Raw genomic sequence first — 16,910 nt, forward strand, 5'->3', positions numbered from 1 at the left:
AAAAAGGAAGCGGGCGGGGACGCTAAACATGTTTTTTTTTTTTACTTCGCCTAATAAGTGACAACCCACAACTCGCAATATAGGCCTATGGCCAAAGATTCCTGGATACCACTACCATGACACTTTTGTGCAAGGTTTCCAAAATAGATAAAGGCAAAATTATGCAAGGGTCGCATGCACTGTCCTTTTAACTTCCCGGTCGATTAATTTTTAAGTCAGTTACTCGAGTTTAAAGAGACTGGTCGCGATCAATCTGACCCCAAGGCCTCAGTTCCACGCTCCCTTAGTATGTAAACGCAATAGACGGTCCAGGTACGTGACCTCGCTTACGCACGAATCGGCACTTTCATAATGATCACAACCAGCACACAACGCACTGCCTCAGCCGGCGCTGTATCCAGGCTCAGGAGATGTATTTTACAACGTGTAGTTGATTCTCAGGTTGCCGTCTGCCCGTCTCTATAGGTTACAGCAGGGCCAGTCAAACACTTGTTATCACTCACAAAGGCATATTGTATGCAAATCAGATAAAATCAACGCGAGTGATGAAAACATGGCGGCATCAGGATCGTGTGTCGTTAAGTGAAAGTAAATATGCGTGTTTAAATAGTATGTGTTTACTCATGCACTCATCAAAACAGCGGACGGAAATTTCTAAGGGCGGTCGGATTTGAGCTTGCGTGTTGTTTTTTTTCCTTGGAGACGGAATTAATTAATCACAAACAGAAACCAACATCCATACTAACTTTAAGAGTTTTATTTAACTCAAGCAAATGTTCTGCATCTCAATACAGGCATGATTTGAAATTATTATTTCAACCGGCAATTTAATTCCAGTAAATTTTGCCACTAATTGTTTTTAATTTTTTTTTATTGTTTCTCGGGGCAAACCAATTTTAAACAGATTTTAAAGGGAGTGAAATTAATTAACCCTAACCATGCTCAATTCAACAAGATTCTTCAAAATTGAAACGGAGAACCCTCCAAGATAACCCTAACCATCAAGGGTTCATTTCAGTATGCAGAATAGGACTTGAAGAAATTGCGTCTGGCCAATATTTGTTTCCACTCTGAAGTACATTATTAGTACAATGTACTTGAAAAAGAAAAATCCCACATTTCCTTAAGCTATATAGAGAAAAATGATTTACTGGTCTTTCTAAACGCCTTCCAAAGGTTTGGAATATCAAAAGCTTTTGTTAAATCTTCTTGTTTGCCTCCAGGACTGCTCTGTCACTGGCGGCCGGGAATACCCACGCAAGCAAAAATTACAAAATCAAAGCAAGCAAGCCAGTGGCGCGAACTACACGTCCATAAAAACACGCCGGATAAAACCGGTTCGGATCAGTTCCATGCAATCGGTACATTCAGGGGAGGTACAATTTGCGTGTGTTTATTTTCATATATGTAATGTTGATGACGCATTTGCATTCAATTTCACAAAATAAATATTCTAAAAACATAATTCACGTTATTATGGTAGGTGTTGTAGCTAAACAGATAAAATTCGGCTTTCTTTTAAATGGTAAGGAGGCCGAATAATCGTCAACTGTAATGTGCCACCCCTATTTTAAAATGAAGCGGTCTGATGAAACAGCTGACTGTGCCCCGAACGTCAACAAAGAGCAACTTTCGCCTGTCATCGTACGTACGTATGTTGCATGTACACACATACGTATATTTCTCGGTGCTGTCGGCGAGATAAATTTAACGACGAGATCTGAGAGCAGAGAATGGCCAAAGATTCCCCCACTTTTGAGCAAAGAGCGAGAAATTTTCAGCCACCCGGAAGAACTCTAATGTACACTTTTCACTCATAACCTCGGGGGAATCACCAGGCCAGCGGACGAGCTACGAAAAAAAAAACCATCTAAAAATGACCGAGAAATTCTACAATAGATTGCCGGTCGTGGAAGATCGAGGAGCGAACAACAACACGGCAGATGGTGGGCAGACGATCGCCACAAATGCTGAGCAGAGAAAGAGATGGCGCGAAGTCTGCAGCAAAATCCGCAGGCCTGGCTGGAAGTGGGTGGTTCTTCTGGGTGCGTTCCTGCTCCGAGCAGTGTTTTCAGGCTTCATTGCCAACTACACCACCTTGTCGGTCAAACTGCGAGAGTTTTACGGAACGAATGAAGAAATCTTAGGTTTGCATTTTTTTTTAAAAATATTATTTTAGTAGTGGGGGTTGTTGCTATTGCTGCTGTTGTTTGTTTGCTCTTATGATGTGCATTACCTTTTGAAAAGATTTTACATATATAAACAGAACAAGGTTTTGCTTTTCATGGGAATGTATCAATATAAAGAATTATACGATGAATATTTTCTGTCTAAACTGTGGTCCCACCTTTATCTCTGATTCTCTGTATGTCAAATCATTTGGCCCCCCTATTTTTGGCTTGAATACCGGAGTAGGATTAGTGTTCAGGTCTGTATGATTATGATGTAATATTGGTTTGTTTTGTTGGGTTGGCTTGGGCTGAAAAGTGCCATGCAAAAGCAAGTTTTATATACATGTACATACAACTTACATAGTAGGCCTATAGACCTTTATATTTACAGCAGCCATCTTAGAGGTCAGTGCTTTTGTTGTACTGTGATATGCATGAGTGAACCTCTCATTGTTGCTGAATTAAAGTAAAAGATTACCCCTGAGGCCAAAAAATATATAGCTCTGCTTCCGATTAGGCCCAAAAAAAAATAGTCGGTCTCTGGTCAGACCGAAGTTCCGGAATTGATGCGGCGACGTGTTTTTTTTTTTTTTCAAGCTTGAATTGTACAGACAAGGTGGTATTTTGCTTTTTTGTGTCCTCATTATACATTGGTGTCCTCCATAATTTGCCTTGGTGCCCTCGATCATTTGCCTTGGTGCAATTTCCCCATTCCTTGGTGCTCGATCCTTGGTACAAAAATTTGAGGAGGTGCGGCAATAGAGGGCACTGTTGTAGCTTCCGTGTTAATTTGAAGAAAAAAAAGGTTGACGCGCATGATTAAAATCGATGCGCGCGCTGACCAGAGACCAAGTATTTTTTTTTTTTGGCCTTACATGGCATTTGTCAATAGGGTAGGGTAGGGATTTATTTTATTTTTGCCAATTTTTTGTGTGTGTACGATCATATGGAGGCGTCTGCGTGTAGTCAAGGGTAAAAGGTGGAAATTGATGGTTTTGGTTGTTTTTGTCTCATTTTCCCAATAAAAAAATTAGGGTAGGGGCTGTCAGAGTAGGGTACGTAGGGACACCGGAAGCAGAACTATTTTTTTGGGGCCTAAGATGGCCGCTACGCGTAGCGTCTATTGTGTCTAATGTGGGTTTAGTTTGCAGAATTTACCTCAAATGAAGAATTCCATTTCAAAATGGAAATTTTGTTTAAGTGTCGGTTTTCCTCTAAACCTAACATATCAGCAGCACTAGACCTTCGCTTTTGTTTGCAAGATGACCTCTCTTCTCAATCCTTCATTGAAGTCACCTTCAACTGAAGTCACAGACCTTTTACCTGAATATAATTTATTCCTTCCTGACAGTCTGTTCATTGTTTGGTTGCAAGGATAAAGCGATCGATTGCCCCACTGCACTTTGTGACAACATGTTGCATTCAGGGCTCCTAATGGCATTCCTATTCGGATGATGAGCAATCAGCACTATCGTAGTGTAGGATGTCAAGTTGTTAGCAACTGAACTGGCAAAAGTTTTATCCCAACAGATCCTTTTCTTTTCTTGTTGATGGCAAGGCCATATTATTTGTGCCAGATGTAAACATCTATCCAGCCCTTTTAGGTTTTTTTTTTTTAAGTCCAAGCCGGTGTGGGTTCAGTGGAAGATGAAATTATGGTCGAAATTGGACATTCATTGAACAATTTACTATGTTTGTCTGGGCCAATTTTGTACCTATCAGTGCAGTGCATGTGACAGACCTTAGTTGATTTTAAGGGTTGTTTTATTTTGTTTTCCTTGCAGGTTGGCGTTTATTGCAATGTCTGTTACATTAGTGTGTAACCAACCTACCGGGGTGACATTTCTCAGGATTGTTTTCTCATTTTAGGATTTAAAAAAGAATTCCTTTTGAATATTTATTTTACCATAAAGGTCTCTTTACTTATTCTATAGGTTTATGTAGGACAAACGACATGGGTATTTTATCAAAGGGCTGCCTGTAAGCAAATACAAACGTATCTATAGATCCTTCATTGTTCTATGACCCTCCGCGGCCCATAAACCCTCTGCCGAATATTTCATGGATTTTACAGTGACCCCTGATCTCACCCTAACCTAACCAGCCACTGTCTGATCTGTTCCATTACACAGGTTGGATAGGATCTCTGATATTTTGCTCTCGTAGCATGTGCTCCCCGTTGACGGCAGCCTTCGCTGTCAAGATTGGTTATCGCTCTGCCATCTTCCTCGGGGTCCTCTGTAGTGCAACCTCTCTGATGGTCTCCTCTTTCGTCCCAGGCATCCACTGGTACTTCCTGACACTCAGCGTTCTCCTGGGCGCTGGGATCTCCTTGGCCTGTTTCAGCTCTTATGACTACCTGATGAGCTACTTTCACAAGACGTTTGTCAGGGCGGCTGGTTTCATGGCCATTGCATCCAGTGCAGGTAGGACTGAAGATGGGCCAAAATGATTTGGCAAGTGGGAAAGGGGGTGCAAAGGGTGACAGCAGTGTGGTGATGCCTGTGGTGTAGCCAAGAGATGCTTGTTCCCTCTAAACTCCATAAGAAGTTGATTTCTAATAAGAAGTTGATTTCTTTGGCCACCTTCCATACAAAATGCTCATCAAGGAGCATGCTCCACCCCCTTCTGGCTTGTAAATCAGTGATCAATTGTGTCAGTGTTGCTGGCTTAACAGTAAGTGAAGAAGCTCAGCATTGGTTATTAATTTTATGACTGAGGGCCAGGTCAAAAAATGAAAATGAAGAGTAAATCCCAGTGAGATAGGGGTCAACAAAGTGATGAGCTTACGTTAATTTTTTGTTCAGGTCTGATGATTTGTGCCCCAGCAATGGAGGCCCTTCTCGAATCCATCGGCCTTCACAACACCTTACGAGTATTTGCCGGGATCTTCCTGCTAAGTGCTCTCTCAGCCTTCACCATCCGCCCATCTCCCGCTGAGAAACGCCGCATGTCTGTCATCCAAGTCCCCTTGGCCACTCGGAACCCGGATTCACCCACCCCAGCCGAACCCATTGTGCCCATCAAGCCCCCGGTCCATGCCAAGAAGACATTCAGGGAGAGTATGGCCGTGTTCTCTAGTCTTCTGAGATCGGCCGATATGTGGATTCTTGGAGTGATGGGACTTACGCTGTGTTTGGCGTCCAGCTTCACCTATCTCTACATGGTAGGTAACTGTTCCTGGATTTTACACCTGTTCCCCATTGTTAATTGTCTTAGTTTTGTGTACATGTATGTATGTCTGTTTCTGGGGTTTGTTTTAATGAAATTTGAGAGGAATCATTTTTGCCAAACATTTCCACGCTCATTTCCATTGCATTCATAGTCAGTCTTGACGAATGTATATTTTAGTTGTTGTCACATAAGCAATCTACAAAACTATGGCATGAGAAAAGTAGAAAAGAAGTTAATTATCATTGTGTTAGATTATCTCAACAAAAGATTATTTTCAGTTTTGTAAACTGCTTTTGTGACACAAACTTACAATGTTATGTGGGGTTTGTTAAGGTTTCTTTGGAATCGTTCACTTTCCTCCTCTAAAAAAGGTTGCAGTTCTGCGAAATAGAAATACCCTCCAAAAGAGGTAATCGTTTCACTTGATAAGAGATGAGTTTTGTCATAAAGCAGACACAAAATCCGTAGGAATCACAGTTTTTGTATTTCGCAGTGCCTCAGTCTATCTTGCACAGTGAACCTTGTAAAACGCTCATGTTGGCTTTGGCCAATAGAGGTTGAAGATATGCAAAGATATGCAAAGATATGCAGAGATATGCAAATGAATAAAACCCTCCAGATGGTACTTGCATGTATATCTCATGAATAAACATGAGAGCATGACCACCATCAACCAGTGGGTGGTACAAATTAAGTTACAACTTTAGTGATTGTGTTGGGTTTCTGTGCAGGGATAGAACGTGCAGGCTTTTCTGTGATTTTTAGAGGAGGAAAAGTGACTTTCAGAAATGAAATTTTTTTCAGTTTTCAGTGGCTTTATGTCCTGGAAATTTCGAACAGTTGTGGAAATGTTGTTGCACAGTAGTTCATGTGTTGAATAGAAATGTGGACTGAATGGTTTCTGTACTGAAATACATGTGAAACACACTCAAAATCTGCAGTTGGCAATAACAATTTACAAAAAATAAGAACAAAATTGTCAGTTTGTTAAAGTCCACTTTCATTTTGAAAATCTGAGAAAAGAAAATATGAAAAAAGGATCAACTTTCTTTTTCAAACTGAAATGGATGAAACTTGATTTGGTTGTAAATTCGTGAAGCTCCTGAAATGCAAAAATCTTACTTTTTGAAGCCTGTTTATTTTGGGTGTGTTCTTATGTTGAAACAGGTGTTCCAAAAAACAAATACAGTTGTTTGGTAAGCCAACACGGAGCAATGGTCTTTCCAGTGCAATCACCATGACAATGCCTACCCCTTACCCAAATAGAAAGCATTCCCTTTTGCCACAATCTTGTTTGTTTCTGATACAAATTGGTACATTATTAAGTCACTCAGCTCATCACAATAATTGAATGATCCAACCAGACAAAAATTCAACACGTCAAACAAATTAATGATATTTATACTTAATATTTCAGTTAATAGTGATGTTTTATTTGATTTCACCAGTCTTTGCTGTGTGGAAGATAGCCAGCAGGAATCTGAGTCAACTTTTATTACTAATCCAGAGTTGTCAAAAGTCTGAATGGTAACAGTTACGTGTGATTTTCGCTGCACAGTTTACATGCACAATTATGAGGGTCATTTTGATAGTTTGGTCAACTCCCCCCTCCAATAAAATAGGCAACACCGACGGTAACTCATACAATGTGAGCAAACACCACAACCATTCTCTATAAGCAAAGCTTTAAAAAGTGTTAAATTGTATTGAAATTAAAAAAAAATCTATAAAAAAAACCCTTCTGGTTTGAAGATGTTTTTAAACATGATATTCCCTAAGTAAAACTTGGGATTAGGAGAACAACACATTCATGAACCCCCTCAAATGCCTTTTCTAAAAAGTGGAGAAAAAAGTGACCCTCGTATGACGTATGTATAAGTGTCCATGATTCTGGAGAAAAAAAAACATGCATCTGTTTCGAAAATTCCAAGCATTTATTTTGAACTGCGAGATATCGCAATGTAACCAGTTGGTATTCAGGCTTCATAGTCAGACTTGTGATGATGCAATCATAATTGACAACAGCTTGCCAAGAAAAGCTGACTTGCTGTGAACTTGTGGTTTACAAACCAGGAAGCAAGTGGGAGATCTAAACCAGGAGTCTTATTAAAAAGTCTGGGAACAGATGTCCTTCAAGACAGTTCTCTTCGACCTTAAGTTCACTGGTTCTCGAGCAACCTCTCCGCAAATTGGCATCAGATACACTTGAGTCATAGCTGTACTTCCAGACTTCCAGAGAATGATATGAAAAACAGTAAACGTAGTTATTAAAGTGACTATTGTTTCCTGCAGGAAGTGCTGGCTCTGTATTTCCCACTGAGATCTAATTACAGCTTAAAAAATAACAGAAACTACAGATGTTAATCGTGTACCTAGAGGGTGAGTCTAAAAAGCGGAACCCAAACCCCAGAAAATATATTTTATATTTCAAAAAATTTGTAGCACCAAAAATAATTGTGACTGGATAGCCAATTTCATAAAATACTTTTAGATGAAAAAAATACTGAAATTGCTCAATCCGTTCAAAGAACATCACTATTTGAACGCAATGACCCTTAAACCTGTTTTGTCCGGAAAAAAAGCAAGAATTTATTGTGTGTTTTGACTGTTTGGAACAACAAAGAAAATGACACAGAATACAACTGTTGTACATTTGTACACAATATCTTTATTAACAACACTGCATAGGCAAACAATATGATTTATAAAATCAACTGTTTTTCAAAAGACGGGCCTTCAAAAGGACTTTGTTGAATATTTTTTTACTTTTAAAGTTAGGTTTTATCGCTGGTGATGTTTGAAGACAACTGTGACGACGATTCTTGAAATCGCACTTTTGGACGAAAGAGGTTTTAGGGTCATTGTGTTGAAATGGTGATATACTTTGAACTGATTTTGCAATTTCAGTATTTTTTTCCATCTAAAAGTAGTTTGTGAAGTTGGCTTTCCAGGCATTATTATTTTTGGTGCAACACATTTTTTTAAATATGAAATATATTTTGTGGGGTTTGGGTTCCGCTTTTTTGACTCACCCTGTATATATGCTAATGCATTTTTTCTGAATCAGTATATGGACAGTACTTCTGTTTTTTGTGTGTTGAAGTTGAACTAATTAGTGACAGGTGTTATGCATATGTTCACAGCATCTGCTGAGGACCAGAACCAATTCTGAGTTAATGAGGGTTTGGGCAAGAGGAGAAAACAAATTAAACACAGAGAAAATGAATTTGCAGATATCCAGTGACATTTATGGTCGAAGAGGTTTGTGTTTCATGCAGTCACAGAATGGCAAATTTCCTATTAAGGCTTGTCCATAAAAACTCCTTGTTCCAAGTTTGTATACAATAAACATGTTTTACGCCAAGCTTGAAAAACATGTCTGGGAAAGCGTGCAGTGGCACTCTCAAACTCCCAGTTATCAATAAACAAAACATGACCCATGGTAAGAAAAACCTGGGTTGAATAACATCCGGGTTCAGAGAGCTCAATATTGAAAAAAGAAAAGCTTTCAACCAGGCATGTATTTCAAGTTTTGTGTCTGTATGTTTGAACTGGGGTTATTGGTTTTTATTTCCTCTGTTTGGAATTTGATGAAGTTGCATCAGAGCAAGAATTGCAAGATGATAATGTTCATGTACTTCCTGTTGGCTTCTGATAAACAGCTAGGCTGGTAGCACCTGGTTGTGGGGCAGACAGTGGTGATTGCATTGAAACAATGGGCATTGTTGGCATAAATCTAAGGTCATCAAAGATTATTATCTCGAAGAGAGAGAGAGAGAGAGAGAAAAACCACTTTGTCACCTGTAGCCATGCTGAATCGTGATTCTTTGAATTAATGCACACAATATTGTAAAACTTGAGAAATCATGAGGTCTCAAAACGAAAAAATATCAAAGAAGGATTTGAAAAAAAAATGATTTCCATCAAGGAACACGATCCAGCATATTTGCTCCAAAGGTGACAATTGGTTATTATAAACTTAACTCAGAGGAATTTACAAACCGATTTCAAGAAAGTAGATGGTTATATTCAACCTTGGACTTGCAAACCATTCTTTCCAAAACTTGAACAGAACCAAAAAAAAAAAGAGGAGACAAAAACTGAATGTGTTAAAAAAATAATGTGATGAATGACTGTATTGTGTTTTGACTGAGATGTTCTGCAGCGCTTCAGCTAGCGCTTTCACAATTGATCTAATTTTACGACTGCATACAGGTTAGCTTTCTGAATACCCTGGGTTTAAGCGTGAAGACCTCTGCCTTCACGCTGAGCATGATGGGCGTGGGGGAGTTTGTGGGCACAACTCTGTGCGTGCTGCTCGGTGACCGCGTTCCTCTCTTAAAGATGGAGGTGCTTGCGATCGCTACTCTTGGGGCCGCCCTGGCGACGGCTGCCCTCACCGTGATAACTGTCTATCCAGGAGTGCTAACTCTTGTTATAGGTAAACTTATCTACCTGGGAAGATTGCTGTAATAAATAACGTGTATCTGTTTCGCAGAGTTTTAGGAGAGTTTGTCGCATTTTGTTTTCTCCCCATATCCGTAATTCTTTGCATCAAAAGTTGTACAGATGGTGACGACCATAATGTATTGTAGTAATGCAGTTGCAGATCCAGCCTCGTACCGAAACTTAAGAAGAGTAATAAGGAAATTTTTTGGGTGATTTTGATGTCCCTTAGAAATTTTTGAACACTATTTTCTAAAAAAAAAAAAAACAAGCTGAATTTTGGAAGCAATTTTGAGGAAAATTTAATGAAATCTCGATGAGTTTTGTAAAAGTTCATTCAATTGGGGATTTTGTTTTCTTTCTTGGGTCAGACCATTTATTTTCGGTGGGGGATGCAAGGAACCACCCATGTAGTGATGTAGATAGAAAACACAAGTTATATGTCATGTAAAAGCCTGTGAACCGACGGAAGGCTTTTAATATAAAGTGTATTTCCTTGAGCTTTGGTGGGATTCTTTTCTCACTGATGGGACCTTTTTGCATAATTATATTTCCAAGCCAAGGTATGCATGGTTCATTAACAGGACATTGAACACTTCGTTAATGGTGGTAGTTGTCACACCTGTTTTTTAATTGCCCCCATATTTTTCGTGTCGGTCCACGCAGGTTCGGTGCAGTAAGGGGTTTTATTAAGGAGTGGTTTGGAATACCCGTGCTTGAAGCTATTTCAGGTATATTTAGCACGCTGGTTACTGCATAGTATTGTCCTTGAAGTGTCAAGATTTAAAAAAAATAATTCTTCTGGTGGATTACAGGTCTGCATGTTATTTCTGCTTGTTTCTTGAAGAAAATTCCAATATATGATGCAGGTGCTCCAACATTTATCAACCTGTGTTAGTTTTAGTTCAGTGTCTAATTTCCTTCTCTTCTGAAAACGGAGTTTTCAAGTTTGATTTTCTTAAGTCTCAAATTGGACAGACTCTAAATTACCACACCTCACATTAATCCATATCCTCCTCACTTTAACTCTTTACCTTTTTCATTGTATAAGAAATGTGGAAAGAAACTATAGAAAGTTCTATCGTTCTTGTGGATAATAATACAAAATATGCAAGGAATATCCAGTGTTTTCATGCGGGTATCTATTCCTTTGTCCATTGTTTCTCGAGGTATCACGATAACAGCAGGGTTGATGAAACCAGAAACACAATCTGGTTACAATACAAAAGTAAGGCTATTGGCAAAAGACTGGTATAGGCCGGGTACCGGTAGTTTAATCAGGATATCACTTCCTGTATTACTGCACGTTTCGCAATTACCGGATGACACCCAGAAACAGAACTGAAAGAAGAGTTGTTTATCCTGCTTGTTTACAACATGTCAACATCTAATGTATCATTCGGAGATAGGTATCGATTTAGTCTGTGATTCAGATTTCATTTAACATTTAACATAGTCATCTTTCTACTTGATGATTTCCTCTTCGTTTGTCCCCTTTCCCCTTTAAAAAAAAACAACCTATCTGACAATTAATCATTATCTGGCTTTTGTTACGTGTGATAGAAGTTACGAAGGCTCATTGTTTCACAAATATTCCACTTGTTCAAATATATTCCACTTGTTCAAATATACATCAATATATTCCAACTACAGACAATACGAAAGAAGAGGCAAACTCGTATTTATGACAGTATGCTTCAAGCTTGACCATATGGTCAAAACAATTTGCACTTTATAAATTCCATTACTATCGCAAATTATACTATTTGGGAGACATTTTAGCGGGGGAGGTTTACCTTTTGGGGACATGTGGAATTAGGCAGACAATTTAAAGTCTCTCTGCCTCAGCTCCTATTTACAGCCAGACATGTACTGTCGCAAATTGGCTTGATATCGATTGCTCATGGTCCATTGAATTAGTAAAAAAATACCGGAATTCGTGGGTGTAGGGTAAGGGAAATTTGAGTTAGGGGTCAGGAAATTCGGATTGTTATTTGTGCACACATCGATGGCAATGTTTACTTAATGGTATATTTTTTTGGTTATACTATTATAGTCATCAGTAGACCATGAAGGAAAGGGTAGACTGAGTATGGACAGGATAATACGTGTACTGTGCATACCTGCAAATATGCATGGCCTTGACCAAGGTTGATTGTGTCCCAGACTTACTCATTTGTACATCTATCAATTTCTATGGCGTTCCCAGGGACCTATCTGGAGTAAAAGATCCCGGTTCTTTATTTAATATTAAAAAAATATATTTTAAAAAGTGCATGGTTTCACACTTCACCTGGGCTGCGTTGCACACGCAAAGGCAAAAATAAGGGAAGACACTTTCCATGAAATGACCTCTCAAATAAAACTAGGGCGTATCACTTGCAAACGTAGTTGAACTGAAAATTTAATTAACAAAAACAAAATATAAAACATATTTTTGTTGATGAACTAAAAGTTTAATAAAAAAAAAAAAAATACATGAAAAAATATTTTTAAGTAAACAATACCAATGAATACCAGTAGACTGAGAATTTTCAAAAATGTTTCAATGTTTATAATAAAGAAAAACATGATTACATTTGTTTTCACCCTAGAATGTTCAAAATTTTCAAATGATCTCCCAAGCAATTTTAAATGTGGAACAGGCAGAATACAGTTGGCTACAAGATTATAAAGCAGACAGTCCTCATTGTTCCATGATTTGCCAAGAGCGCGCACCATGCACCCTTTCCAAGGAAAGGACAGTGGAACTATGTGATCAAGTGTGCCGCCCCTAAAAAACACATGTTGCGTTAGGCATTATATTTGGATCAAATTCTGAGTTGGTTTGGACAGTAATAGATTATGCAGTTCCAGACAGTAACTGATACAAGTAGATCAATTATAATGAAATGCTTTGGCAGCCCAGATGGACTTTGAAACTTGCTGCAGACTCATAGAACGTCTAAATGTGGTGTTTTTATTGCTTGGAAGAGCAAGTGCACAGCAAAATACCATAGTCATGTACGTGTTTGTGTGGTACATTGTCTCTCTTAGTTCTTAAGCCCATTAATTCACTCGATGTTGATTACAAAAATTGTAAATGCGCATAATTTGAACAGTAAACACATTTGTTTCTTAACAAAAAAGAAACAGCATCAGGTTTGCAGTTTCTGTAAAATACCTTAGAGTTAAAGAAATGAGAGGTGTTTTAGTACACGCTCTACACTGAGATATACATGACTTAGGTATTTTATGGTGCAAATTGCTTATCGGTATTTAAAATTAATGAGAAACGGAAACAGGTGTAAGTGCATTAAAAATGTAGTGATCAATTTGGGCTTAAAATGTAGTAAAATGTATGGTAACTGTTGAAGTATCTCGTTAAGTATACTGAGTAGATTTGTTTTAATTTTCAGACAATGAGGTAAGTGTGATTTTACATACATACATGTTCTCTTGTTTCCATTGTAGGAACAGTAATGTGGTTATGTACAGTTACTACAGTATACGACACACCAGGGTGATATCAGACATTTCACTAACACATCGACAACTTCATCATTTTCAACCTTGACCATTTTACCCCTCATGACTCACTTATTTTCAGGTTCTTTTAAAGACGCCAACGGGATTTCCTATTTTTTTTCTTTACCATCTCTGTAATAATTTTAATGGGACATTCATCTTAAGCCCCTAGCACATTGCACCTGTTTTTATCGTTTCGCAGTTTTGCTTTTTTTCTGGGAAAACTAATTAGGCCTATAATCGTCGTCCTTTTCCTTCCAAGTTTCTTTCGGTGACAGATGTTTCGGTCATTGTAAAATAAAGGGAATTTTTTTTTTAAGATGGTGATACAAACTCTTTTGGGGCTGGGATAAATGATGTTAATGATTTGTCTATCTTTACATTGAGCCCCTCCTTCCCACCCCCCGCCCCCCCCAAAAAATTCTTCACATTTCATTTATAACTTGTGGTCATTATATCATGTTTAACGTGAGAATTTGGATGTTGGAACTGCCTGCTTTGACTATAATCTGAAATTTAACTGATGCGATTTGAAATTTGAAAAACCTTTGGGCCCAATATATATGTGAAATAAGCTCCCAATTTGAAAAGTCAAGCCTTAACTTTGATTAATTTTGAAGTATTGTGTATTCTATTCATGAAGGCCAGACGTTAACACAAATTTAATTTCAGTTTTTCATGTGTAAGAGTGACATGGCTTGAATGTTGTAGAAGTTGAAAATCCGGACACATCAGCATGTCGGTTGTCATTTGCATCCACATTATATAGACGACACGTGATCCCCTACCTGGCCCCCTCCAATGGCGAAAGCATTGTGCTAGCTACTGTACAAAGCTGCTTCTCCATTGCAGATTATCTGAACAAAAGCATGCACAATGCTTTCGCCATTGAAGGGGGACTCCGTGATAGAATTGATAGCGTGCTCCGAATGGTCTGTTAATGGCTGGCCTTCAAATCACTCTGTGCAGAAGCCTGTCACTAGAGCTCATGCTGATTTTTCTCTTGTGTAGTGCTGGGCTTGTGCCGTGCCATCTACAACCTGATGGTGTTCCCGTCCGTTATTGAGTGCATGGGCAAGCAGCGCAAGCTGGAATGCTGCTCCATCTCCTCCATGATGTGTGGCATCGGATATCTTCCCGGAGGAGTTATTGGAGGTCAGTTGGACATATTCTGATTTTTTAAAAATTAATTAATTGATTTATTTTATTTGGGAAAGAGGGAATAATTGATGTATCAATGTGAGGAGAACTGAGTATGTTCACTGTTGGTTGGGAGCTTGTCGCCTTCGGTGACAGTGTAATCTCAACGGCTAAGACTATGATTCAGACGATTTATAGTCAAAACCAGGAAATCAAATTGTTGGAGTTTTCACTTGGTCTCCACTTGAAGATTTTTTTTCAAATTATTTCACTCTAAATCATCATGTCCCTAGAGTACAACTCTGGAGGTTTAGATTAACCACACTCAACAAGGTGTGGCCACTGTGGATCTCTGCTTTGGCTTAGTCCTCTCTAATTGGCCACCTGTCTAATTGAAACTACCGTTACAGGTGCCTTGTTTGACGCCACCGGCTCCTATTTGTACTCCCTGCTGGTCTGCGTCGCCCTGTACCTTACCTCCAGCCTCCTGTTGGTCTGGTGTGCGTACCGCTTCCGTCGTGCCAGACGGACCCAGGGCGAAATGATCGACCAATCAGCAGAGAGCAAGGGAAAGGGCGACAAAGGGAGCGAGGTTGAACAGAACCAGGAGGTTTACGTGGTCGAAACGATCATGACCACGGTGTAGTTATCGAAAACACAATTGAGTTAGCAAGTTCAGACGAACAGAAGAAAGTGTGCTAGAAACGTCTTGGCCACTTCTACGCAATCGCATGAGTAAAACTTTGTCTTGTGAGTAAAGTGCAGCATTTTTTTTTTCGTGTTAATGGCGTCAATTTAGTGTAAGCAGCATGAACATGAATCCCAGTAAGCACTGCTTTTGCTGATTCATAATTGAAATCGGAAACAGGTGCATGTTTCTAGCATTTTTTGTTGTCAGCGAATTTTATCATGAAAATTACAGTTGATGTGAACCTGTTACATACATCAATCAATATGATATTCATGACGTTTGCGGTTGTAAACTGTTGTTTTTGAGTGGTTTTTTTTTTAAACATGTTCAGCAGGTGCCTGACCTTGGTCCTGTAATTTTCCATTTAGATGACGCACTGCCACAAGTTATGATGATAATCGATGATGTCACATTAATATTAACATGACCAAAACGTGGGATTTAGTTTCGATGGGGCATAGCTTGAACAAAATTATAATGCCTTTTATAGTATTCGAGTATGCCTATTATATTTTCGGCTAAAATAGGTAACACAGATTCCTGTTCATATTATCAACAACTTGGCGTGGATTGTCGGGGAAATTAAATTAAATTGATTGAGCGAAACTGCTTCAGACTTGCTTGTCAGTAAACTTCCAGTTTACACATTAAGCAGCACCAATTGAGCAACTTCACAGTCAACAAAAAAGGGTTTTGAGAACATGATAATAAGCTGATGCCCAGTTTGTTGTAAAGCTAATCATAGTTATTCGTGGGAGTATTTCTTATCTGTATTTGTAAGTTATATTAGAAAGAAATAGTTCAACTATGCTGAGTCTAAGTCTTATTTCTGTTATTAGGTTACTTCTTGCAACAGTATATACTTGCCCTTTTAAATAGTCTCTTTGTTAAAAAAAATCACTTTATTCTCTATGAAGTATGTGCATTAGTTAAAGGTATTTTGTAAGAGTCAATATATGTGGATGTAGATTCCTGTTTAATGTACGTGTAGGCCTACGTTATTTGTTTTGTCCCACGAGAGTTATATGCTCCTGGGTTTCTGCTCTGACGAATCACAGTCAGAAACAAGATTCACAAGCTTACTTTTGGTTGTGGAAAAGAAATTGGAGAAATGACTGAATTCCTAACTTGAGTGAAGTTCATAAGACGCGATTTTTGATTTTTGTTTATTTATTTTTGAATATATTGCCAACTTAAACTATTATCATGCAATAAGACCGCAATCGGAGAGAGCAAATGATAGAACTTGTGGAGAAACAAAAATTATAAAGATTTTATAAGGACTTAATTGATACAAATCAAACAGACTTAGTTTTGTTAATAATATAAATAAACACGATTTCACTGTGTGACACATTTTTAAAGTATCTTAAAAAACAAGTTATATTTTGATGTTGACTGCCTTTTATTAAATGGGATTAGTCATTCCTTGCTTACATTTATACATGTATTACTCTTCATTTTAAACAGAGGAAAATTATCTAAACAAATTTATAGATCTCTTAAGAATAACTAGTTATAGGTCCCGACACTTAAATTTGATAAAAATTCTTGTACAGAATTATGTATACATCTGTGTGAATGCTCAAATTGAGCACAAACGCTGTTTCGCGCTTAAGAATAAATATGTAGGTTGCTATTGGTGTGCATTGCTTAGTCTTGTTTAAGCAACTTAAAAAAAGGTGTTTTGTGCTTCGGAAATAAAGGACAAGCATTCAGAAACTTTGCCTCGAAACGACTGGTGGTTTTCGTCCAAAATTTTCCAACCTTTTTTTGGTAAT

The 16,910-nt window shown here is 38.4% G+C and overlaps 1 protein-coding gene across 2 annotated transcripts; it reads left to right on the forward strand.

Moving 5' to 3' along the window:
• The first annotated feature begins 1,559 nt into the window (after positions 1-1,559).
• Positions 1,560-16,851, forward strand: LOC119729268 (monocarboxylate transporter 13-like). Of its 2 annotated transcripts, XM_038201871.1 has the most exons (6): positions 1,877-2,147; positions 4,304-4,597; positions 4,979-5,337; positions 9,561-9,786; positions 14,310-14,453; positions 14,849-16,851. In XM_038201871.1, the coding sequence occupies exons 1-6, from the start codon at positions 1,877-1,879 to the stop codon at positions 15,082-15,084; spliced, it is 1,530 nt and encodes a 509-aa protein (XP_038057799.1). In that variant the 3' UTR covers positions 15,085-16,851. The 2 variants fall into 2 exon arrangements, with proteins under 2 accessions (XP_038057800.1, XP_038057799.1); XM_038201872.1 differs by lacking the exon at positions 9,561-9,786 and having other exon boundaries at positions 1,560-2,147; positions 4,979-5,341.
• Positions 16,852-16,910: the final 59 nt, after the last annotated feature.

The sequence above is a fragment of the Patiria miniata genome, unplaced genomic scaffold (genome assembly GCF_015706575.1).
Source record: "Patiria miniata isolate m_02_andy unplaced genomic scaffold, ASM1570657v1 HiC_scaffold_20, whole genome shotgun sequence".
Taxonomy (NCBI): domain Eukaryota; kingdom Metazoa; phylum Echinodermata; class Asteroidea; order Valvatida; family Asterinidae; genus Patiria; species Patiria miniata.

Coding starts and splice junctions, on each gene's coding strand:
- LOC119729268 (XM_038201871.1), top strand. CDS start 1,877: ATGACCGAGAAATTCTACAATAGATTGCCGGTCGTGGAAGATCGAGGA. Junction 4,598..4,978: donor GGCCATTGCATCCAGTGCAG/GTAGGACTGAAG, acceptor TTTTTTGTTCAG/GTCTGATGATTTGTGCCCCA. Junction 9,787..14,309: donor AGTGCTAACTCTTGTTATAG/GTAAACTTATCT, acceptor TCTCTTGTGTAG/TGCTGGGCTTGTGCCGTGCC.